The sequence below is a fragment of the Pseudonaja textilis genome, chromosome 17 (genome assembly GCF_049901715.1).
Source record: "Pseudonaja textilis isolate UNSWEBS1 chromosome 17, rPseTex1.2, whole genome shotgun sequence".
Lineage (NCBI taxonomy): Eukaryota > Metazoa > Chordata > Lepidosauria > Squamata > Elapidae > Pseudonaja > Pseudonaja textilis.
Window position 1 is genome coordinate 2,544,295 of NC_142006.1, and position 24,727 is coordinate 2,569,021.

A 24,727-nucleotide genomic window follows, 5' to 3' on the forward strand; every position below is an offset into this window, starting at 1 on the left:
CCTGCCTCCTTTCTTTCTTTCCTTCCCCCTCCTTTCCTTCCTTCCTTCCTTCCTTCCTCCAGTTTCTTTCTTTCTTTCTTTCTTTCTTTCTTTCTTTCTTTCTTTCTTTCTTTCTTTCTTTCTTCTTCCTTCCTTCCTTCTTTCCTTCCTTCCTTCTTTCCTGCCTCCCTGCCTTCTTTCTTTCTTTCCTTCTTCCTTCCTCCAGTTTCTTTCCTTTTTTTTACTTCTTTCCTCCCTCCCCTCCCTCCCCCTCCCCCTCCCTTCCTTCCTCCATTCTCTATTTCTTTCTTTCCTTCCTTCCTTCCCTCCCCTCCTCCTCCCTCCTTCCTCCCTCCCTCCCTCCCTCCCTCCCTTCTTCTTTTCGAGCGTCCACTTCTTCCTTCCCTCGCAGATTCTTCTCCCTGGCTTAAGTCTCCAAAGAGCCTTTCCACCGGTGTGGGGTGTGTGTGTCTGCCTCACTCTTTGCGGGACAGAAAGGAAGCAAAGGGGGGGCGTGGGGGGGGCGGGCAGGGACCAATGAAACTCCTAGGAGAGATCGGAGGGGGGGTGGGGGGGACGACGTCTCTGCCAGGAACCATTTCCTCGCAGGCGATCCCTCGGTGAGGGAAGGAGAGCAAAGCGGCTGCCAAGCGGCTGCCTGGACGGCGCGGTCCGGCCAGCTCAAGGCGAGGGCGAAGATGGTTCCCCAGGCGGCGGGGGAGCCTTCGCCCTTCCCGGGCAGAGTCGGCGACCGGCGAGCACATGGTGGACGGAGCCGGGCGGGCGGGGAGCAGCCAATGGGCGCCGTGCCCGACGTGATGTCAGAGCGGCGCTAGAAAAGGCGCGGAGCCTTGCGTGGGCTGGGACTGCGGCGGCTTCTGCCCGGAACGCGGCTCCTCCTCCCGGTCCTCCCCTCCTCCAGCCTCGCGTTCCCGCCCCCCCCTGTCTCGGTCCCCGAAGCGGCAGCCGGGCTCAGCCGCCGCCGCCACCGCCACAGCCTCGCCTGCCGGAGGAGGAGGAGGCGGAGGAGGAGGCGCAGAGGCCGGCCCTGCTCCCGGTTGCCTCCCTCGTCGCGCGGATCCGGCCCCCTCGGCACCTAGGCCTCTTCCACCACCGGTGCCGTCCCGAGAAGCGGAGCCGGCCGCCCCTAGCTCGTCCGTGCGCCCGGTCCGGCGAGCGGATCTGGAACCCGCGATGCTTTAAAGGCCGTCCGTCCCACCCTTCGTTTCTCCCCCACCCGGTCTGGCGGGGCGGCCTCCCCCGCCGGGAAGACAAGAAACCAGCCGGGGAGGAAGAGGAGGCGAGACGGGGCGTCCGGCCGAGCCGGGGAATGGCGACGCCTCGCCGCGGGTAACCGGAGAGCTAAGAAGCGCGGCGGTCGCGGGGAGAGGCGGAGAGGCGCGGGGCCTCCGGCGCGGCCATGCTCTTCCACAGCCTAGCCGGCTCCGAGATGCAGGGCGTCATCGACGAGATGGACCGGCGGAGCAAGGGAGACACGCCGGCCATCACTTCGGCCATCGACCGTGGCGAGACCGAAACGGTAGGGCCCGCGGCGGCGGCGGCGGCGGCGGCGGCAGGCCCGGAGCCCCACTTTTCAACCAGGGAAGGATTCGGGGCGAGGCCGGGCTAGGGGGCTCGGCTTCTTGGCACCAGTAGCCGTCCCAAAAGCTGCTGAAAAGCCCCCAACGAAATAACGGACCGTTGCGTGGGTAGTGGGAGAGGGTCGCGGAGCCGCGGAAATGGGAGTAGTTGAATCCTCCGAAAAGGATCCGTAAATTTGCCAGCCGAAGCGAAGCCGTTACTCCGCGCCGACTTTAAGCCGAGGAAGCTGGGTTTTAAGAACCCAAATTTCCCCGCCCCTCAAAAAAAAAGGTCACATTTTGAGTATATTTTTCTGCTCCTCTCGAGTTATTCCCCACCCCCCACACCAAAAAGAAATAAAACCAACCCAATTCAGGTTTTTAACTCTCCGTAGGGGAGGCAAAGTTAGCCCACCTTCTTAAACCGAGCCAGAAAAGTGACTTGGAAAAAAGAGGCTCCGTTTTAATGGAGATGCTTTAAACATTTCATTTACCCCCCTCCCCAAATCTCTTGACTATCTATGGGCTTTGCCCCCCCCTTTTGCTTTGAATGTGTTTGCTTGACCAAGTGGCCTCGGTAGGTAACATTTTAATAGGGGGATTAGCATTTATAGTTTTTGCGCTGGTTTCGTTTCCCGGGTTTTAACTAGAAAAATGAACATTGCCTGGAAGCGCTTTCCAGCCTTAGATAATAGTTTAACAAACGGCAAAAATAACAATAGCATCGTGAACAATAATCTGTGCATAAATGCTTGGTGCCAAATGCTATTTATTGGGGAACATTATTTTAAAGTTGATAAAAAGGGCCCTTTCAAATTATTTTTCATCTGCGTTGTTCCTGTTTTTCGGCGAGATTTCTTCGCACTCGGGGAGTTGGGAAAGAGAAGAGAAATGGCAATAATTTTCCTCCCGTTTTTTCTTTTTTTTAAAAAAAATAATTATTGTTGTTGCTATCATATTTTTTTTTCCTCCGATGAGCCTGCTATTTTTGCCCTTTAGAATTATTTTCTGCAGAGATGCTCGCTTTAAAAAGAGAATCACTTAATTTTCAGAGTTTTAAGCTTGGGCTTCTAACCATTCTGGCAGAAATTAAATAATAGGAACCAATTACTTCTCTGCTTCCACATAATAAATAGATTTTCAAAATATTCCAGCAATTTTTCCACTTTCTCATTTCAAATTAGAGGAACAGATTATTATTATTATTATTATTATTATTATTATTATTATTATTATTATTATTATTATTATTGCAGGATAAATAAAATTAATCTAATTTCAGCATACTTAGGGATCTCTATTTTAAAAAATGCCCGTCTCCTCCATTTCTAATTAAAATAATTATTTGTCTTATTTAAAAAGAAAGATGAGAGAAGAAGGGAATTTTCCTCCCACCAATACCAGCCGAAATGGGGTTGGATAAATTAAAATTAAAAATGTTTAAATATTTTTATAAGAAACAGGTTATTTAGGCAGAAGGGGAAAAAAAACCGAGGTCGGATAAATTGAAACTTAGACTCCGAGGAGGCGCCCCATCTGGCAGGACTTCCAGCCAGCTCGCCCGGGGGCAAATTTCCGCTGAAGTCCGTTAGAATCTCCGGCAGGGCTGATGGCAGCCAGACGTTTTTGCGCTTCCTCCGCAGTCACTGCCCTGGCTGGTCGTGGAAACGCACAAAAACACGGGCTTGGCCCTCTACGAAACGCCCTTCCCTTCTCCTTCTCCTCCTCCTCCTCCCCGCTTAAATTTCCTTCATTTTTTCCCCTTAAAAACAAAAGCAAAAACTGGAAAATCTCGGAGGAGTAACGTGAGCGGCCGTTTATTTTGTTAGCAGAATAGTACTATTATACTCGTGCATTTAAAAAAAAAAAGCTAATTTTTGCTTTCTGCAAAGAGTTGGAAAAGGAGCTGAGCTTTCGTTCCTGGCGGCGGGAATTAATTCGTGACTTATTTACACCCATATTTATTTTACTGGGTTTATCCCACCTTCGTACCCCCCCCCCGCAGGCCTCCGTTTTGCTTTTCCCGTCGTCCCCCCCATCCCATTTTTCCGTGGCACAATCTATACTGCGAGACACACAGGGAGAACAGGAGGCTCGGGTGGGTTCACACGACACGGCTAACTCGAAACAAAACAAAAACCCAGTTTCGGCTTCGCAGACTCGCAAGAAGGGCTGGATTCTTCTAAACTGGAGCGGGGATTTTACAGCTACCCGTGTCTGATCGAGGTAAAACGCGGCCTGTTATGCCCCAGCTCTGACCTGACCTGGCTCTGTGGGTTGTGAGAAGGCAGCCAGAGAGAGATGGAGAAAGGATTTAGGCGCTCGCTGGCCGAACCTCTCTCCGGGTTGAGCCCCTGGGGAGGGGAGAAGCGCTCGGATTCGCCACCGGTTCGGCCGGGAGGGGAGGGCGATATGGCCTCCTAACTTTACCCATCGCCCACCTTGCCGTATTTAGGTATTTCCCGGCAAGGCTTCCCAAGCCGGACAGGTGGGCGAACCCCTGGTATAAGCGCCGCTTTTTCACCCCCCTTCCGCAGCACGCCATGCCGTCGGTCAGCAGCGAGCGAGCCGCCCTGTGCGCCGGCTGCGGGGGGAAGATCTCGGACCGCTACTACCTCCTGGCGGTGGACAAGCAGTGGCACATGCGTTGTCTGAAGTGTTGCGAGTGTAAACTCAACCTGGAATCCGAGCTCACCTGTTTCAGCAAAGACGGCAGCATCTACTGCAAGGAAGACTACTACAGGTAAGGGGTTTGGGAAGGAGGGAAAGGGGACGGGGCAGGGCTGGCCTGCGGCGGCGGGGGAGGGCTGGAAGCTCCCCGGCTCGTTCTTCTTTAGGACATACCTGCCTGGCTCACCTGGCCCGGCAGCCGGCTTTATCCGGGGCGCCCCTCCGCTTCCCGGTGGGACGGGAGAGAGCGTAGGGCAGGGTGCTTTCCCGCCTGGTGGAGGCGCTTCCCTTTCTTACCGCCCCCCCCACAGGCCCACCCCGCGAAGAAAGGGCGGTGCACCTGTTCAGGTGAAGATCTCAAAGAGTTCCCCTTTCCCCCCTCCTTTCTCTCTCTGGCTGGCAGGAGGTTCTCGGTCCAGCGCTGCGCCCGCTGCCACCTGGGCATCTCCGCCTCGGAGATGGTGATGCGCGCCCGAGACTCGGTTTACCACCTGAACTGCTTCACCTGCTCCACCTGCGCCAAGATGCTGACCACGGGCGACCACTTCGGCATGAAGGACGGGCTGGTTTACTGCCGCCTGCACTTCGAGGCGCTGCTGCGGGACGAGTACCAGCTCCACTTCAACCACGCCGAAGGAGTGGGCGGCAAGGGCCCCGCGCTGGGGGCCGCCGCCCCGCTGGGCCTGCCCTACTACAACGGCGTGGGCACCGTGCAGAAGGGGCGGCCCAGGAAACGGAAGAGCCCGGGTCCCGGCGCTGAGCTGGCCGCCTACAACGCAGGTAAAAGGCCCGAGCGAGGCGGCGGGAGAAAAAGGCCAAAAAAAAAACCCGGACGCTGCGCCCTCCCGGTTTTGCAAAGTTTTGCGCCGCGCTTGGTTCGGCTGCCGCGCGTTTGGGACAGCCCGGTTTGTCGGGAGAGCGGGCCAATTGGAGGGTTTTTTTTTGAGAGGGGGGAGAGCGGAGGCTCGCATCTCCTCCTCCCCCAGCGCCTCGGCCTTGAACTCGCCCTGAAATTGCGGGCTTGGGACGTTCCCACGTTAGGAATAGCGGCTCTCCGCTTGCAGACAAAGGGAGCTTTGGCGAAGGGCAGGACCGTCTTAAGAGCATTATTGGGCCCCGAGCAAAGCAGTGTCCTGGGTCCCCTAGGCCAACCACTTACAGGAATAAAAATATAAATGGCCGATAAAATGAAACGTGTATTTTTCACGTTAGTCTTCGTTAAAAATGCAGTCCAAATGTAATAAATACGTCGCTGTATTTATATGATACGAGGTGCACCGAAGGGTTCACGGATTAGTATGGGGCCCCTATGCCACGTGGGGCCCGCGGGGTGGGGCTGGGGGCTTCTTTTAGCCTCCCTGTTGGACCTGCGGGGTCTTAGCTTCCTAAGAGACGAGTGGGGGGGGGGGGAAGTCCCGGGTTTTAGGAACGTGAGGAACGTTTCGCGTTTCCTGCGGGATGGGATCGGGTTGAATTTTGGCCGCCGTCTTGCGGGGCCGAGGAGAGCTTTCCCGGAGGGTGGCTCGCCTGAACAGGGATTGGGGGCCAATGGCGTGTGTGTGTGTGTGTGTGTGTGTGTGTGTATGTGGTGCGTAGGGTGGGAGAATAGTTCTGGGAGGCAGGGGCGTTAATCCCGGGTTGCTGCCGGCGAGCTAAGAAAGAAAACGCCGTCTTTTTTTCCGTTTGCGGATCGGTCTCGGCGTCCTGACAAGTGGCGAGAACTCGTGTCTTCAGGCAGAGAGAATGTGCGGGCGGAATCCGGGCGGAATAGCAATTGGGGGTGGGGGGTGGGGGGCGTGGATAGTAAAGAAGCACTTTTTAAAAAATTTCGTTCCCTCGAAACCCCCCCCCTTTTACAAGCACCTTCTCCCCCGCCCCGCTCCTGGGAAAGTTTATTCTTCACCAACCGGGCTCCCGCCTGCCCTCCCTCCTCCCCCCCCAAAAAAACCCTCTGTATAAAATTGGGCGGGGTGAGAGAGCAGGGTGAGCTGCGTGCTGGGTGAGCAGACAGGACCCCCACCCCAATTGCAAACCCGGGAAAGAATGAAACCCCCTTTCCTTGGCGGCGGCGGCCGGATCCGAACGCCAGCCGCGTCTTGGTTTACATTTCCCCGTGAAGGTTGGGCGGTGGAGGAGGAGGGGGCGGAGAGGAGGAAGAGGAGGAGAAGTTTGATTGAAGGCGCCGACGAAGAAGAACGGGAGGTGAACTCGCGGGGCCGTTGGGTTGGCGAGTGGAAACGCGCGCGGGAGCCGTTTTCCTGGACGCGAATCGAGTCTGACAAGCGGAAAACGGCCTCGGAGGGGGCCGGGATTTCAAAGAGAATTGCCCCCACCTCCCTTGCCCCAAACGATTTGCGCGGGTCCTCTCTCTCTCTCTCTCTCTCTCTCTCTCTCTCTCTCTCTCTCTCGCCACTTTTAATTCTTTTCTTTCTTTCGTTCTTTCGTTCGTTCTTTCCTTCCTTTCTTTCGTTCTTTCCTTCCTTTCATTCTCTCTCTCTCTTCCTCTCTCTTTTTTTTCTTTCTTTTTCCTTTCTTCTCTCTCTCTCTATTTTTCCTTTTTCCTCTCTCTCTTTCTCTTTCTTTCTTTCTTTCCTTCCTTCCTTCCTTTCCTTCCTTTCTTCCTCTCTCTCTTTCTCTTCTTTCTTTCTTTCTTCCTTTCCTTCCTTTCCTTCCTTCCTTTCTTCCACTCTCTTTCTTTTCTTTCTTTTTTCCTTTCTTCCTCTCTCTCTATTTTTCCTTTCTTCCTCTCTCTTTCTTTTCTTTCTTTCTTTCCTTCCTTGCTTCCTTCCTTCCTTCCTTCTTCTTTCTTCCTTTCTTCCTCTCTCTCGTTCTCTCTTTCTCTTTCTTTCTTCCTTTTCTTCCTTTCCTTTCTTCCTTTCTTCCCCTCTCTCTTTCTTTTTTCCTTTCTTCCTCTTTCTTTCTTTCTTTCTTTCTTTCTTTCCTTCCTTCCTTCTTTCCTTCCTTTCTTCCTCTTCCTTCTTTCTTCTTTCTTTCTTTCTTTCTTTCTTTCTTTCTTTCTTTCTTTCTTTCTTTCTTTCTTTTTTTTCTTTCTTGTCTCATTCGAGGGACTTCGCAGAGCTTGGATTGGGCCAAGTAAAACTAAATTCAAAGCCATCTCTTCTTTCCCATCATTTTATTATTATCATTATTAGTTTTCTTTAAAAATCCTCAAAAAAAAAAAACCCTTTTCAGATCACGCCAAACTCCCCAGGGAGAAGGGAGAACAGAAAGGAGGAAACTTATTTTTCAGCGAGCCCCTCCTCACCCTCCCCACTTTTCCTAGGGCTGAACCCCCTACAATCCCCCCCCCTCCTGGGCTCCTTTCTTGTGGGGGAAGGGTGGAAGAGTCCTGCCTGCCTATTCAGAAAGAGCCCCCTGCCCCCTTTTATCCAGGAAGGACAAGGAGGAGAAAAACTTCCCCCAAATCTGCAATTTCACTTGCCGAGTTCCTTCAATCCGACCTATTATTTCTCCTTTGATTTGTCCCAGTTTGAACCTGTCTACAGAACACATTAAAGTGGGGTGGGGGGAAAAATAATCTAGGCTGAGAGCTGCTTCTCTACAACTCTCCTTTAACTCTCCTCTTTAGCATGTGGTGGCACCCCAATTAATTCGGATTTGCCCCATAGCTCCAGCCCTCTCTTGGACAAGAGATTCTGGAGGCTGCCTAGAAGTCGTGGTAGCCCGTATAAAGCCACATCTCACAGTTTGGGGGCAGGAGGGCGGGGAGAGATTCATCACAAACTAGAAAGAAATAGAAGAGTAACAGAATAACGCAGTTGGAAGGGGCCTTAGAGGTCCTCTAGTCCACCCCTCCCTTGCTCGAGCAGGAAACTCCACCCCATTCCGGATAAACGGCTGCCAGGTCTCCGTCCTGAAAAAAACCTCTGGTGTTGGAGCAGCCACAACTTCTGAAGGCAAGCCGATTCTGAGCCGGAAATCTTTTATTGGGAGCCTTCTCGGCCTTTGGTTACCAGGAAATCTTCTCCTGGTCGATGGGGGGAAGAAGGGAGGCCTCGGTGGTGGTGGTGGTGGTGGTGGTGGTGGCGATTCCATGGGAGTAATCCTTGAGAGAGATTCTGGATTTGGGGGGGGAGGTTATTCGTCCTCGATTGCTCCAGATGCTGCTACCTTAGGGTGAGCCTGGAAGAGTTAGGGGTGGTTTCCTTGGCCCCTATGAAGGCTCAGGTGATTGACAGCAACTTCTAGACAGTTCAGTGTTTGAGAGCAAAACCTTCTCTCTCTCTCTCTTTCTCTCTCTCTCTCTTTCTCTCTCTCTCTCTTTCTCTCTCTCTCTCTCTCTCTCTCTCTCTCTCTCTCTCTCTCTCTCTCTCTCTCTCTCTCTCTCTCTCTCTCTCTCTCCACGCGTTTCTGGCCCCAACTGGAAGACTGTGACCCCCACCCCCACCTCCTAGACAATGTTGTCAGGATCACTCTACTTCCAGGCAGCTAGGAATGAATGTCCAACTTGGAAAAGACTAACTCCTGAGCCCATGCCTGCACCTAGAAACCCAGGATGGGGGGAAGGAAGAGGCTATTTAGGAAAAGCCTTTACATCCAGTGCCCTAGCCCTGATGATGTTACCTAGATTGGGTCATGAAATGTCTGCAAGAACACCAGGTTCAGAGAGCACCAAGGACGCCCCAGTCTTCCTTCTCCCCCCACAGACAGTACCGTAAGCCACTCAACTCAGAGAGGATTCAAGACCCTACCCTCCTCCTCCTCTCCCCTCCTCCTCCTCTTTCTCTAAGCCCTACTCCCTTCTAGCACTGATAATGTTACCTAGTTGGACCATGAAATGTTTGCAAGAAAACCACTAAGCTCAGAGAGCACCAAGGACCCCAGAGTTCTTGTTTTCTCCTCCTCCTCCTCCTCCTCCTCCTCCTCCTCCTCCTCCTCCTCCTCCTCCTCCTCCTCCTCCTCCTCCTCCTCCTCCCTTCTAGCACTGATAATGTTACCTAGTTGGACCAAGAAATGTTTGCAAGAAAACCACTAAGCTCAGAGAGCACCAAGGACCCCAGAGTTTCTCCTCCTCCTCCTCCTCCTCCCTCCTCCCCTCCTCCTCCTCCTCCTCCTCCTCCTCCTCCTCCTCCTCCTCCTCCTCCTCCTCCTCCTCTTCCTTCTAGCACTGATAATGTTACCTAGTTGGACCATGAAATGTTTGCAAGGAAACCACCAAACTCAGAGAGCCCACAGTTCAACCCTGAGCTACAGATATGATCCTTTATTGGGTATCCAGGCGTTCGGCAAACTTCTAACTTAGGCTGCAGTGACTGTGCCATTGTTAACATGCACATGTGATATTCTGTGCTTTTCACCTCTTTTACGGCCACATTCTTTTGGCCGTCTTCTTTTTTGGCCCAATCTTTCTGGGACTCTACAAGGAGCCTGTGGGCTCCTCTTGGCTGTACAGGGAGACCTTGACTTACCACCAGCCACCTCGTGACCCTTCAAAAAGGGACTGTCCTCACACTTATGACCATGATTACAGCATCCCCGTGGTCACACAATCAAAATCCGAGTCATGGCAACTGGCGTGTATTTATGATCACAACCTGCCGGGCCCAGCTTTGGACTGGCAAAGTCCATGGGGGAAAATCAGATCTGCTTAAAGACCCTGTGCTTCTCTTAACGATGGCTGTGCTTTACTTAACGGCTGTGGCAAAGAAAAACGTTGTAAAACCAAGCACGGCTCGCTTAACAACCGCTTTGCTCTGGAAGGGAGCAAAGTTGTGCCCTAGTTACGATCATAAGTTGATCTGCTGTAGTCCATTCCCTTGGCAGTCTTGTGGCCCACCAGCGGTCAGCAGAGCTGGCAGCAGACTCGGACAGTGAGGAGGTTGGGGCGGAGCATGGGCCAGTCCTGGAGTCTGGGGAAGGCTCGGACGAGGGCTCTGCGTCGGAGGCAGAGATGGGGCCAGGGCCGTCCGACAGGTATCAGCTGCCTTCAGAGTCAGAGATCAGTGGGGAAGAAGAACAGCTGGAGCCTGTTCCCAGTGTGCGCATGCACAGAGCTGCCAGAAGAAGGGAACAGCTAAGGAACAAGGGTCGACTCGGGAGTAAAGGCACAAGTGGATGGTGAATGGCCCCTCCCATAGGGAATAAAAAAGGAGTGAAAGGGGCTTTTGCTGGAGACAATTAGTTCAATTCATTAGGGTGAAGATTTCTTCATGACTCTCAGAGACCCCTTGCCAAGTATTTTTTTTTCCATACAGCGTTGGAAGCTATCGGTCTGGCAGCTCTCCAAGCCTGATAAGGTCTGTGGTTGCAATTCACCCTTGAAAGACTGTTGGCCGGGACTTTGCTGGATGTGAATGATATAGGAATTCACATTAGCCTAATAAAAAAGAGTTTTGCTGGGATGAGGTGACCGCTTTGTGATTTTTGTTAAGCCTAGGTCGGAACAGGCACATTGTTTCACTGAGTTCAGGACTTAGGGTTGGAGAAAGACACAGATATGGGGCCAATACTTAGGGGTACCCTTGTGGGAAACCTTGCCCTTTGCACGGGGGTGAACTAAAAGAATCCATATTGGATTGCGGTGTTCACCGGTGTTCCCCAGGTGCAGCAAGAGCTGGGAAGTCCATCCTGCTGGCTTGGTGCTGACCGTATCTCCTACCACACGGAGGTCCTCCTTCTGGAAACACTGTGTGAATAGGTACAAAACAGGCGTGTGCGCGCATCCCAATGTTTATCTCATGCCTATTACGAACATCTGCTTGCTTAAGAATTGAACATCAAATACAGAACATGGATTTGAGGCAGGCGTGGCTTTGGGGTTTACCGTTGTGGCTGGATGTGAGGGAAAAGATCTTCTCCTGCAAGTACCCCGTTTCCCCGAAAATACGACCTACCCTGAAAGTAAGCCCTAGCTTGATTTTTTACGCGTGCGCCCAATATAAGCCCTACCCCTCAAAATAAGCCCTAATGAAGATCCTGCCTACTCCAGAGTGGACGGGTAAAAATTAAGCTAGGGTGGGGATTGGGGGTGTGTGGAGCTACCCTACTACTTACCAGTTGTAGCCAGGCCTCCCACATCCTGATACCTGCCTTGCCTGCCCATTGCTTCTACGGCCGGCAAGGCTGGCCATGCTTTCCCGAAGGCCTCTGAGGCTGATAACAAAACTCCGGAATGATCCAGAAGTCTCTTATCGGCTGCCGAAGAAGTTCCTGAAAGCCACTGACAGCGAAAAGGAGGCCGGAGGGCCACACGTGCAAGTGAGGTTAGTCGGTGGAGGACATCCCCCCGAAAATAAGACCTGGTACCTTTTTTTTTTTTTTGGTGGCAAAAGAAATAGAAGACAGGATCTTATTTTGGGGGGAAATACAGTATTTACATCAACTGAAGGAGACCAAATTTGCCCATTTGCTACCTGGTCTATCCTTCCCACATTTTAGTGAAACATTTCTAGTTCATTAGTTTAATCCATCTTCTTGGACTTGTCAAATCTTGATTGGGTGGCACCAAGACTCCTTGCCCACATCCTTCAAATTTGCATGACCTTTTCCTTGTTTCAGGCACACACACACACACACACACACAAAACACACACCCTGGAAAATTCACCGCTCCTCTCTAGTGCCACCGTCCCTAGGGAGTGTTTATGAACATTGTGTGACACAGCGGCATCAGCTGCCTGCGGGCCAAAGAAACATCTTGATTTGAGCCACCGACAAAGATCATCTTAACTAATCTGACTCCAAATCGGCGTGCAGGCAGCCCCTGCGCTGGGGGTGAGCCCCCTCATCCGCCCCCTCCCCAGCTATTGCCTTATGCTGAACAAAACATGCTCCTTCCGAACGCAACCACAACAATGCTCTCCTAAGTAAGGCTGCTCCGGTGGAGGGTTGCTTTGGCTAGCTGCAAGAAGTTGGGTTGCATCACTGGTAACTTTGAATTGGGATTTTTTTTTTCCTAAAGAGAAAAGAAAAGATGAATTAATTTCATTTTTGTCCGCTCGATGAAGAGGGCAAGCTTTGGCACAAAGATCCTGAGAATTTATTAAAACTTGTGTCGGTGGGTTGCGTAGAACATGCAAACAACTTGCAGGAAACTTCTGGTCATTTATGGTGGGAGGGTTAGGTTGGCTTAAATGGATATACTTTACTCACTTGGGTGGGGGGTTGGACTAGATGACCTCCAAGGCCCCTTCCAAATCCGTTAATCTGTAGCCTGTAAAAACCATCTCCGTGGTCATCCAAAGCCAGCCTGTTGTCTTCATATCACGGCTCCGAATATTTGGGGTGCCTTTTCCTCAATGAGTTCCGGAACCTTGCAAGAAATCTGGGGTTTGCCTCTTGCATCAACCACGATCCCTCGAATTACGTCCTAAAATCATCTTTCTCTTTTTATTGTTATTACGCTACTTTTGAGTACATCGGGCCTTTTCAGGGCAAGGACGGAGCTTCTTCAACAGTGGTGTGCTGTGCATTACTTTTCGCAAGCTGTCGGATTTCTGCCCATTCTGGAAACGTTCTAGTATTTTTGCAGCATTTAAGCAACCACGAATTCTGACATGTGAATTTGGGAGCCGGGTTTAATTGAGAATTTCCAAAATTCTGACCCACACTTGACTTAATCGTACCAGTTTGCAGAGCGGTCCCTGTCAGAAGTAGATCGTATAATCCGATGAAGGACAATTTAAAAAGCCTGGTGCAGATACGTTGAGACAGCTGGATCGATAATTCACGCATTAGCACCCCCATGAGACATATTTATGTCTCTTTCTCTCTCTCTCTCTCTCTCTCTCTTTTTTCCTGCGTTTTTACTCCTTTTGGTAGAACAAGTAAATAATTATCGAAGGAGCGAATCTAACCAAGCTTTGCGTGGTTTTTATTTCTTTTTTTTCCCTCTCCCACACCGTTGTTTCAAAAATCCGGAACACAGGAAGGACAGAAGGAAGGAAATTGTAGAAAATTCAGTCCTGATCCCCTCACAGCCCAAAAGAACAGTCTTCCTTTGTGTTGGCTAACCCAAAAGGCGAAAGTGCGTGGCAGCTTTTAAAAGCCGTAGATGCAGCTTTTTTTTGGGGGAAGGGGTGCTCAATAGTTTACTGTATATATTAATTTAAACTCGCTTTGCAAATTGAAGGAGTTGTAGTTGGCGACCGACACTCGTCCTTTTAATTCTTTGCAAGGGGTTTCCTTGGTTTGTTGGGGGGGGTTTAATTGCCTTTAGTTAGTGGAGAAGGAGGTTGGAAACAGAAAATAAACTCAAACCCAGATTTTTATTTTATTTTTTTAAAGGGGCTTTGAATTTTTAATGGCCTGCAAAGACAGAGAGTTACTTTTAAGTTTTCTGTCTGGGCCCTCTGAACGCAGCTCAAATCTTCTGCTCTCTTCTTCTAGGTCAGCTTTTCCATCAGGTGGGGACATCCCAGCCCCCTAGCCCCCAGGGTTCGCCCCCCCTCCCTCCTTCCCTTCCTTTAAGGAGTCTTTTACTCAGTTAATGGCCTGCTTTCTCATCCTGCAGACGGGAACCTGGAAGGGAAAAGGCCGGGGAAGGTTTTGAATGAGGGTTATGGTTTTTTTTTTCTTCTTTTCCCCCTATTGAGGCTGGAGTGGAGTTGGGAGTTTGCAGCTGTGCCGTGCCTCCAAACAATCTGAAGTGTGTTAAAACATTTTTTCTTTTTTTTGCAAAGCGGTTTTCTTTTCTTTTCTGGGGTCTGGAAAGGGAGCGCCAAGTGGAAGATTGGCATGAGGCTCTGTGTGTTTTTGTGTGCGTGTCTGTGTGTGTGTGAGAGAGAGAGAGAGAGAGAGAGAAAGAGAAAGAGAGAAAGAGAGAGACCGAAGATGCAAATGCGTTAAATCGTAGCAGAAAAGAAGAGGCCTTTTTCCCCACCCCACCTCTCCTGGGGTCACTTTGTAAAGGAAGTGAAGGTGAGGATGGGGCTGTCGCAGGCAGAGACGGTGTGCGAGGCAGGGCTCACGTCATGCATGTGGGAACCTGGATTTAAATGCCCTGTACACGACTGGCTTGAATGGGGAGGTAGGGAAAGGCCCTTGGTGACACATATAAACTCCCCGATTTCTAAAAGCACCAGATCCATCCTTACCTACGTCTTTTGTATCCCACTTTTATTTATTTTATTTATTTTAAATAAACCGCTCAAGTTTTGTTCTGGGGAACCAATCTTAACAGTCCTTCCTCCTCCTATTTTCCCCACCACCACAACAACGCTGTGAGGTGGATTGGACTGAGAGAGGCTCAAAGTCACCCCAGCTTGCTGTCATGTGGATGACTAGAACTCGCAGCCTCCTGGTGATCGGCCCAAAATCATCCAGCTGGCTTTCTCACCTAAGGCGGGACTAGAACTCACTCTAACCTGGGGATTGGCCCAGAGACATCCAACCAGCTTTCATGCCTAAGGCAAGACTAGAACTCACCCTCTCCTGGTTTCTATCCCGGTCCCTTCACCATTCGACCAAATTGCTAAACGCCTTCTGGGCTGGGTGCTGATTGGTGACATGGACGGCTGTGCCCAAATCTTTTCCCTTGGTTGTTGGAGAGTGGGAAGGACAGGCTGGGAGCCCAGACAAGGGGGTCCTTCGCCCGGGCACCGTGCTGACGGTCTCTTCTCCACCTTGGTGACCCCTCTAGCCCTGAGTTGCAATGAGAATGACGGTAGCCCCCTGGACCGAGACCAGCATTACCCCAGCAATCAAAAGACCAAACGCATGAGGACTTCCTTCAAACACCACCAGCTGCGGACAATGAAATCCTATTTTGCAATTAATCACAATCCGGACGCCAAGGACTTGAAGCAGCTGGCTCAGAAAACGGGTTTAACCAAAAGGGTGCTCCAGGTAAGTGGTTTCTTTTCTTCCTTTTATTTTTAGGGGCTCAAATGGAGTAAGCGGTCCTTGGTCAGAGCTACAGGTGTCCCTGCTTTGCAGGTACAATTCCCACCGAGCCGTGTTTTTCCAACCCTGAAGGGTGAAGATGGGTGAACTTCAGCTCTCAGAATTCCACCCTCGGCTGGAGAATTCTGGGAGTTGAAGTCTCAGAGATAACGCCCAACCAAAGTTGGCTTCTGGATATGGATATGGGGATAGGATGGAAATATTGCCCTTGCGTTACCTCTGCCTCGCCTGTCTAATGGTTGGAGGGGAAAACAGGTGCTGTCCTCATGGATGGAGCCCCTGATGCAATAGCAATAGCCCTTAGACTTATATACCGCTTCACAGGGCTTTCACAGCCCTCTCTAAGCGGTTTACAAAGTCAGCCTCTTGCCCTCAACAATCTGAGTCCTCGTTTTACCCACCTCGGAAGGATAGAAGACTGAGCCGAACTTGAGCTGGTTAGAATCGAACTCCTGGCTGTGGGTAGAGTTTGCTTGCAATACTGCATTTTAACCACTGGTGGAAGGAAGGAAGGAAGGAAGGAAGGAAGGAAGGAAGGAAGGAAGGAAGGAAGGAAGGAAGGAAGGAAGGAAGGGCAGGCAATAGCGCTTAGATTTATATATTGCTTCACAGTGCTTTCCATCCCTCTCTAAGCAGTTTACAGAGTCAGCCTCTTGCCCCCAACAATCTGGGACCTCATTTTACCCACCTCAGAAGGATGGAAGGATGGGTAAACCTTTAACCTGGTGAGATTCCAACTGCCAAATTGTAGGCAGCTGGCAGGCATCAGAAGTAGCTGCAGTAGTGCACTCTAACCACTGCACCACCATGGCTCAAAGGAAGGAAGGAAGGAAGGAAGGAAGGAAGGAAGGAAGGAAGGAAGGAAGGAAGGAAGGAAGGAAGGAAGAAAAAAGAAAGAAAGAAAGAAAGAAGGAAAGAAGGAAACATGAAAGGAGGGGGGGAGGAAGGAAGGAAGGAAGGACTTATACACTGCTTCACAGTGTTTTACAGCCCCCTCTAAATGGTTTACAGCATCAGCCTCCCCCACCAAAAATCTGGGTCCTCATTTTACCAACCTCAGAAGGATGGAAGGCTGAGTCAGCCTGGTGTCTGGTGAGATTGGATCCGCCAAATTTCAGGCAGCCAGCAGTCAGCAGAAGTAGCCTGCCGTACTGCATTCTGACCACTGCGTCACCGTGGCTTATGGTGGGTATGTCCTACATGAGGACTTTAGGTCAGTCAACTGTACTCTGTTGTGATTTTGAAGGCTGCACATGGCGAAATAGTTCTGTTTTTGAGGAACCCCTTTTGCAAAACTAGGGCTTTCTGAATATGATGTTAACAGCATAACAGAGTTAGAAGGGCCCTTGGAGATGTTCTAGTCCACTCCCCTCTCTGCTCAGGCAGGAAACCCTATTACTGTTGACCCACTTTGACATTGGCTGGACAATGAACTCTAGTAGAAAGCACCATCTCCTCTTCTAATGAACGCCAACAGCTTTGACCACTGACTAACATGTTTGGCAGAGGATGCATCTATGTTACACATATCTTTCAGACCCAAGATTAAACTGGCTACATCTGCCCATTGCACCAAGCTCTGGTTCATTAAACTGCGACTTTCTGAATTGCCCTTTCGTGGCTGAATTCGCATAGTTGATGGTCCGTGTTGTGGACCGCTGGTGGCTAGTGGATCTGGCAGCTGATTCGGACAGTGAGGAGGTTGGGGAGGAACATGGGCCGGTCCTGGAGGCTGAGGAAGGCTTGGACAAAGGCTCTGCATCGGAGGCAGAGATGGGGCCAGGGCCATCCGACAGTTATCAGGTCAGATAGCAGTGAGGCGGAGGAGCAGCTGGAACACATACGCAGAGCTGCCAAAAGAAAAGGACAATTACGAGCTAAGGGTTGACATAGGAGTAAGGCCACAGGTGGATGGTGAACGGCCCCTCCCATAGGGATTAAAAGAGGAGCAAAAGGGGAGGGGGCTTTTGCGGGAAACAATTCATTCGTTGCATCAGTTGCAAAAGATTTTGTCTGTGCATCCCAGAGACGCTGTGCTGAGTCCTTCCTTGTCAGCACTGTATTTGGAAATATTTACTGGGCAGCTCTCCAAGCTAGATAAGGCCTGTGCTCCTAATTATCCCTTTGAAAGACTGTTTGCCAGGCTTTTGGCTGAATGTGAACACAAGAAATTCACCTTCGTTCAATAAAAGGGGTTTTGCCAGGACAAAAAGTCTGCTTAACGCTTTCTGGGGAAGCCCAGGTCAGAACAGTTCAAGGATGGTTTATAAGTTAGATGGCAGTTTGCTCAGTATGGGCTTAGCGGCTACCCTGAACCTAGCTAATCACGGTGGTTTATAAATTAGGATTTAGTGTTATGTGAATGCAAGCAGATGTGGCTTGCCGGACAAGCTATGGATAAACCAACTTCGGTTGAATGTGACCCTGGTCATGAAAGGATCAGCTGGTCTGGCTGTTTTCTTATTGCTCTTTAAAAAGAAAAAGAAAAAACTCATAGATTTGTAGAATTGTTCCGAATTGTCCCAGACAACAGGAGGAAAAAAAACCCTGTTGATTTAAATTTCAAGACAGTGCAATTTCGATTGGTCGTCAGGCAGAACTTTCAGCACTGAAAAGCCTTTTTTCAGCAATGGAATAAACTAACTGGAGAAGGAAGAAGAGAACGTTGCTGGAGATGTTCAACAAGAGGTCTTGGGACTGGTTTTGTCTACTTTTTGGGGTGTTTTGTGGAGGATGGAGAATCCTCAGCATGTTCTCAAAAGCCAAGCCTGTTTTGCTCAGAAAACCCTTTTTTTTCCCCTTGCATTTTTGGCGAGCAGCTATGTTGATGGAAATGATGAAGTTGTCCAGGAACAAGAGACGGCTGGACTTTAAACCAGACTCCTGTCAAAAATTCAACTCCTGTTGAATTCTGAAACATTTTGATGATCATCTGACCAACAATGGTGAATCCTGGAAAGATGAGGTCCTCAAAACATTAACAGAAAGCCGGTGGTGGAGAAATTGGGATTTTGCCCCATGGCTTCTGCTAGTGATAATTTCGGAGAAAGGTCTACAGATAGTTGCCACCTTGGCCAACACTCCCCTCAAACACAAAGATTTCCAGATCCATTCTGAATTTTCCACCAGCTTGAGCCTACCTGTGGTTAAAGAAATCTGACACGATTTGGATGTTTAAAATTTAATTTCCCCTTGGCGTTGTGCAAATGAAATGGTTTAATTTGAGTGTGCCTCTTAATTAGCCTGAATTAATTTGATTGAGGACCAAGTCATAAACCTCAAGAGTTTTTTTGGCAGAGCCACCCACTTGTGAGATTGAGAAATGGCATATAGGGCTTCCTGCCTGAGCAGGGGGCTGGACTAGAAGACCTCCAAGGTCCCTTCCGACTCTGTTAGTCCATTGTTCTGTTGTTATTCTGAGATCTTCTTCAAAAGAAGCTCATCCCCACCTTCCACTTAGCTACGGTTTGATGAATCATCTTTACACACTAATAGGTTGCTGTGGGCTGGATTTGTTTTTAACTTTTGATGTTTTAGCTGATTTGTTTTTAACTTTTGATGTCTAAGCCACTCAGAATTACCCTCTGGTAAGATTGGGGGGGTGGGGCAATAAATTTTATAGATGGATGGATGGATGGATGGGTAGATAGATAGATAGATAGATAGATAGATAGATAGATAGATAGATAGATAGATAGATAGATAGATAGATAGATAGATAGATAGATAGATAGATAATGGCTAGATGGCTAGATAGATGATGGCTAGATGGCTAGATAGCTAGATAGCTAGATGATGGATAGATAGATGATTGATAGATAGATGATAGATAGAGATAGATAGATAGATAGATAAGATAGATAATTGATAGATAGATAGATAGATGATGGATAGATGGATGGATGGATGGATAGATAGATAGATAGATAGATAGATAGATGATGGATAGATAGATGATAGATGGATAGATAGATAGATGATAGATAGATAGATAGATAGATAGATAGATAGATAGATAGATAGATAGATAGATAATGGCTAGATGGCTAGATAGATGATGGCTAGATGGCTAGATGGCTAGATGATGGATAGATAGATGATTGATAGATAGATGATAGATAGAGATAGATAGATAGATAGATAGATAGATAGATAGATAGATAGATAGATAGAATGGCTAGATGGCTAGATAGATGATGGCTAGATGGCTAGATGGCTAGATGATGGATAGATAGATGATGGATAGATAGATGATTGATAGATAGATGATAGATAGAGATAGATAGATAGATAGATAATTGATAGATAGATGATGGATAGATGGATGGATGGATGGATGGATGGATGGATAGATAGATAGAGAGATAGATAGAGAGATAGATAGAGAGATAGAAGGATAGATGGATAGCTAGCTAGCTAGATGATGGATAGATAGATAGATAGATAGATAGATAGATAGATGATAGAGAAATATGATAGAGAAATAGATAGAGATAGATGAGAGAGAGAAGAGGGAGGGAGGAAGGGAGAGAGAGAGAATGAGAGAACGAGAACTGCAGGAAAAGGGCTGCTGTCATGGCTACCAATCTCCTCCAGAGTTGGAGCTATAAGTTGTGTGCATCTAAGCAAAATGGGAAAGGTGACTGACTATGCCAGACTCCATATTTCTATTTAAGGTCCCTGTTTATTCTTCAGGAGACGCATTGTGAGTTGCCATCCCAGTTTTCCTCTTCGGCTTCTGCAATTGCTAAATATCGGTCCCTCAGTCTGAAGTTGAAAGCTTTTAGCAGCCCAGCTGGAAGGAAGGGAGCTGGTCACCCTGAAATATTCATTATTTCAACACTGGAATATTTTTAAGGGCTTCTGTGTCTGGACTTCAGGGAGGCCAATAGTATCTGGATTATCTATCCGGAAGTCCAGTTACTATGACCCGCTGCAAACACTTTTTTTCAGTGTGTGTTTGGCAGGGAACATTTGTGGTGCAACAGTGGCTATACAGACAAGCTTTTTTGCGGGGGAGGTTAGGGTTTCCTAATTTTTTGTTTAATCATTCCGGCATCTAATTTTCTAAAGGGGCACCTGGCAAAATACGACCTAACGATGCCACGCCTCCTTGCACATTCAGACTTCTGTATTTAACTCCTTTCCCATTACTCCTTTGTTTCCCTGCCTCAGTTTCTCCCCGAGGAATAATGTTGTGCGTGAGGTTTCCCTCTTACAAAAAAGAGAGACAATTATTGTTCTTTTAAGGGACAAATGCACGATTCTGCTTCCCCCCCCCTTTCAATAAATGAAAATTTTGCATCACACTTGTTGCTGGAACCATATGCAACTCGAAAGAAGAACGTTTATATAGGTTATCTCCTTCCTTGTAATTAACTTCCAAATTCCTTTTTCTATTGCAAAGAAAATCAGTAGCCCCTTTTCCGATGTTCAAAAAAAAAAAAAGTATGAAAATCGTAATTTTTCTTTCTGCCGTACTAATATTTGGCAGAAACTGGGACAAGGAACGGGAGCTTTCATTCTGTGACGCGTCGCTAGAGATTCGAACTGCAGGTTTGGGTCTGACTAGTCTAAAGAAAGGGACAAGCGGTGGCTAAGACACTGAGCTTGCTTGTCAATCAGAAAGGCCGGCAGTTCAGCGGTTCGAATCCCTAGCGCCACGTCGCGGAGTGAGTTCCCGTTACTCATCTCAGCTTCTGCCAACCTAGCAGTTCGAAAGCATGTAAAAAAAAATGCAAGTAGAAAAATAGGGACCCCTTTGGTGGGAAGGGAACGGCGTTCCGTGCGCCTTCAAAGATGTTTAGTCATGCCGGCCATGTGACCACGGAGATGTCTTCGGACAGTGCTGGCTCTTCGGCTTTGTAACGGAGATGAGCACCGCCCGCTAGAGCCGGCAACAACTAGCATCTACATGCAGGGGTCACTTTTACCTTTAATAATCTAACAAAATTCTCTGCTGACCTACCCTGTCATCCTGCTGGAAAAGAAGTAGAACTTTCTGAAGCCAAGAATCCATCCATCCATCCCTGAAATGGTTTCATTCCACCTTGGCAGATGGCCTGGAAAATAGAAAACCTGTTGTAATTTCGGTGTAGACCTCAGAAATCAAAGTGGATTTTTTTTTTTCTTCTCCGTCCATTTCATTCCTTCCTGCCTGAGTCACGTACCAAGGACTCCTCAACCTACACTTGTTCATTTAAGAGAGTGTTCAAAGTGACAACAACACTGGAAACCATGGTCATTTATGACCGTGTTTCACACTTACAACCGCTTACCGCCTTCCCCATAGTCAACGGGATCAAAAGTTGGATGTTTGGCAAACTGACTCGTATTTATGACGGTTTGCAGCCTTCTGACAAAGTCGATGGGGGGAAGCCAGATTCACTTAAAAACTGTGTCACTAACTGAACAGTCGCAGTGATTCAGTTAACAACTTTGGCAGGTAGGGTCGTAAAAATGAAGCAAAACGCACTTAACAAATGTCTCATTTAACAACGGAAATATTGGGTTCAGCTGCGGTCGTAAGTCAAGGACTACCTGTATTTATTTAAAAATCCTTATTCTGGAGCATTCACTTGCGTGCATTGCATGGAGGAGGCAACTCAAGGGTTTCTATTATTAATGATCACATATCATTGGATCCATCTCCTCACATTCCTCTGAGCAGTTCCAGATGTTAAATATGATTCTTCCCCCCCCACACCCGTGTTATTATTTTAAAAGTATTAATAATTTACTTTTGCATGTAAGGCTGGCAGGTCTTCCAAAACCATCTGACACCTGACCTAAATGCTATCGTAAAAATAAATATTAATATTTAAATATCGATGAACAGTGCAACAAGAAGGAAACATGTTTGCCTGGATGACATCTGGTAGCTATTTCCCTTTGGTTATCTCACTCCCATCCACCCCCAATATATATATGTATGTATGTATGTATGTATGTATGTATGTATGTCATTCAGCTTTGTTTGGGTATTTTCCCACGTCATTGTAGTTGTGCTTTTAAAGTTGTAGCAACGTTTCGGCAGAATCTCATCTGCCGAAACGTTGCTACAACTTTAAAAGCACAACTACAATGATGTGGGAAAATACCCAAACAAAGCTGAATGACATACATGTAAGTACCCGAAAACTTAAGAAAACAAATATATGTATGTATGTATGTACGTACGTACGTACGTATGTATGTATATGGATCTTTGGTTATTCAGGTTTTCTCATGCGTAGAATGGAAGTGTCTAGGCGACGTTCGATGAAGTCTCATTCATCATCTTCAGGCTTGTGTCTTCAGCTTTGTGCTTCTCAGAGTAAGCACAAAGCTGAAGACACAAGCCTGAGGATGATGAATGAGACTTCATCAAACGTCGCCTAGACACTTCCAATTCTATGCAGGAGAAAACCCGAATAACCAAAGATCCACATACAAATACCCAGGAAAACCTCAGAAAACAAATATATATAGATAGATAGATATATATGATTTCACACCACTTGGTACCCTGTTTCCCCGAAAATACATGGCCATCACCTAGACAGCTCTGATGCCAATCCACCTGTATTGGGAATGGAGTAGGTTCTACATGTTTTAAAGCAGGGCCCCCCAACCCTCAGTCCAGGGACCAGAACCAGTCCATGGTATTTCTCCGTGGAATCTTTCTCCATGGAACCAGTCCCTGGTGCCCAAAAGGTTGGGGGACCACTGTTTTAAAGAATGCACCCATCTACCTACCTTGTGTTTATTCATTTGTTTTTTTCCTTCCTTCTCTCCTTCCTTCCCTGCTTCCCATTCCCATCTCCTTCCTTCCTTCCTTCCTTCCTTCCTTCCTTCCTTCCTTCCTTCCTTCCTTCCTTCCTTCCTTCCTTCCTTCCCACGCAACGCTTCTAGGTCTGGTTCCAGAACGCCCGAGCCAAATTCCGACGGAACCTCTTACGCCAGGAGAACACGGGAGTGGACAAGGCCTCTGATCCAGCCCTCCAGGCCGGCACCCCATCCGGTCCAGCGTCGGAGATCTCCAACACCTCCCTGAGCCCCTCCAGGACTCCCACCACCCTCACAGACCTGACGAACCCTAGCATGCCTTCCGTGACTTCGGTCTTGAGCTCCGTCTCCGGCAGCTTGGACGTCCACGAATCCCGCAGCCCTTCACAGACGACACTGACCAACCTCTTCTGATGACCACTCGGATTCCCGGGGAGGGGGCGGGTGCAGGGGGAGGAAGGGGAGGGGGATGTCTTCTTTTTAAGGAAAGAAATTATTCTTAGTCCAATTCCAAATGGATTTTTTTTAAAAAAAAAAAGAAAGAAAGAAAAAAAGAAACTTGGGACGTTCTCACCGCTGGGTTGGAGCTCTGTGGTTTAGTGGGATAACTCCAGCCGGGTCTGAAAGCCAGCGTGGATTAGAGGAGTGTGACTTGGAATATACAACTGCCCACACAACATTTGTGTCAATGTACAGTTTTATGGACTGGGCCAGGGAAATGGCAATTAATTTAAGTTGGCTGAAGCTTGTGTAATTTTTTTTCAGAGACTGCCACGTGCCTTATTTACTCTCCGTCCCTTTTCTCCTACCCCAGTCCCACCCTTCCCCCCTCTCTGTATATTTATGACAACATCCCAGACCACGCAAACTACACACACACACACACACACACACACACACACACAAAAGGGGGTGGATGGGTGGGAGGGGGCGGGGGGGGAGAGAAGTGAAAATGTTAATACGAGTTTTGCTACTTTACATTAAGTCCTAAACCCTTTCACTGGTCATTCTGATGTCTTAGGATTGAAACTCAAAAGAAGTGTCTGTTCCGCTATCAAAATTTGTACAAAAAGAAAAAAGAAAAAAAAAACCATTCTAACCAGTAATAAAGCCACTTAACGGAAACTACCTCCACATTAATTGCCCTTGCAATGAAAGATGAGAGAATATCTGGATTGGGGCAAGGAAGAGGAAGAGGAGGAGAAAGAAGAGGAAGAATAGGAGGAGGAGGAGGAGGAAGAGCAGGAAGAGGAGAGAAAAGAATGGTGGAAAGAAAGGAGGAGGAGGAGGAGGAGAGGAAGGAATGGTGGAAAACGAGGAGGAGGAGAGGAAGGAACGAGAAGGAAGGAGGAAGAAGAGGAGAAGGAGGAGGAAAAAATGGTGAAAAGGGAGGTGGAAGAGGAAGAGACAAAGAGAAGAAGGAGAAGAGGAAGGAATGGTGGAGAAGGAAGAGGAGGAGAGGAAGGAATGGTGGAAGAGAGGAAGAAGAGAAGGAGAAGAGGAAGGAATGGTGGAAAGGAAGGAAGGAAAGAGGAAGGAAAACGAGGAAAGGAAGGAACAGGGGAAGTGAGAAAGAAGAGAAGGAGAAGAGGTGGAAGAGGATGAAGAGAAGAAGGAGAAGAGGAAGGAATGGTGGAAAAGAAAGGAGGAGAAGGAATGGTGGAAGAGAGGAAGAAGAGGAGAAGGAGAAGAAAGAATGGTGGAAAGGGAGGTGGAGGAGGAAGAGGGAGAAAGAGAAGAAGAAGAGGAGGAAGGAAAGGAGGAAAGGTGGGAAGGAGGAAGAGGAGGAGCAGGATGAGGAGGACAAGATGGAGAAGCTTTCAAGAACCTTTTGAGAAGGAACTAGGACCTTCCTCCTTTTTCACTTC

The 24,727-nt window shown here is 48.5% G+C and overlaps 1 protein-coding gene across 1 annotated transcript; it reads left to right on the forward strand.

Annotated features, from left to right (window-relative positions):
- Positions 1-838: 838 nt before the first annotated feature.
- On the forward strand, positions 839-23,984 carry LHX2 (LIM homeobox 2). The gene is made up of 5 exons (XM_026712460.2): positions 839-1,519; positions 4,097-4,302; positions 4,633-5,009; positions 14,830-15,035; positions 22,986-23,984. The coding sequence occupies exons 1-5, from the start codon at positions 1,400-1,402 to the stop codon at positions 23,271-23,273; spliced, it is 1,197 nt and encodes a 398-aa protein (XP_026568245.2). The 5' UTR covers positions 839-1,399; the 3' UTR covers positions 23,274-23,984.
- Positions 23,985-24,727: the final 743 nt, after the last annotated feature.

Coding starts and splice junctions, on each gene's coding strand:
- LHX2 (XM_026712460.2), top strand. CDS start 1,400: ATGCTCTTCCACAGCCTAGCCGGCTCCGAGATGCAGGGCGTCATCGAC. Junction 4,303..4,632: donor TGCAAGGAAGACTACTACAG/GTAAGGGGTTTG, acceptor TCTGGCTGGCAG/GAGGTTCTCGGTCCAGCGCT. Junction 5,010..14,829: donor GCTGGCCGCCTACAACGCAG/GTAAAAGGCCCG, acceptor TGACCCCTCTAG/CCCTGAGTTGCAATGAGAAT.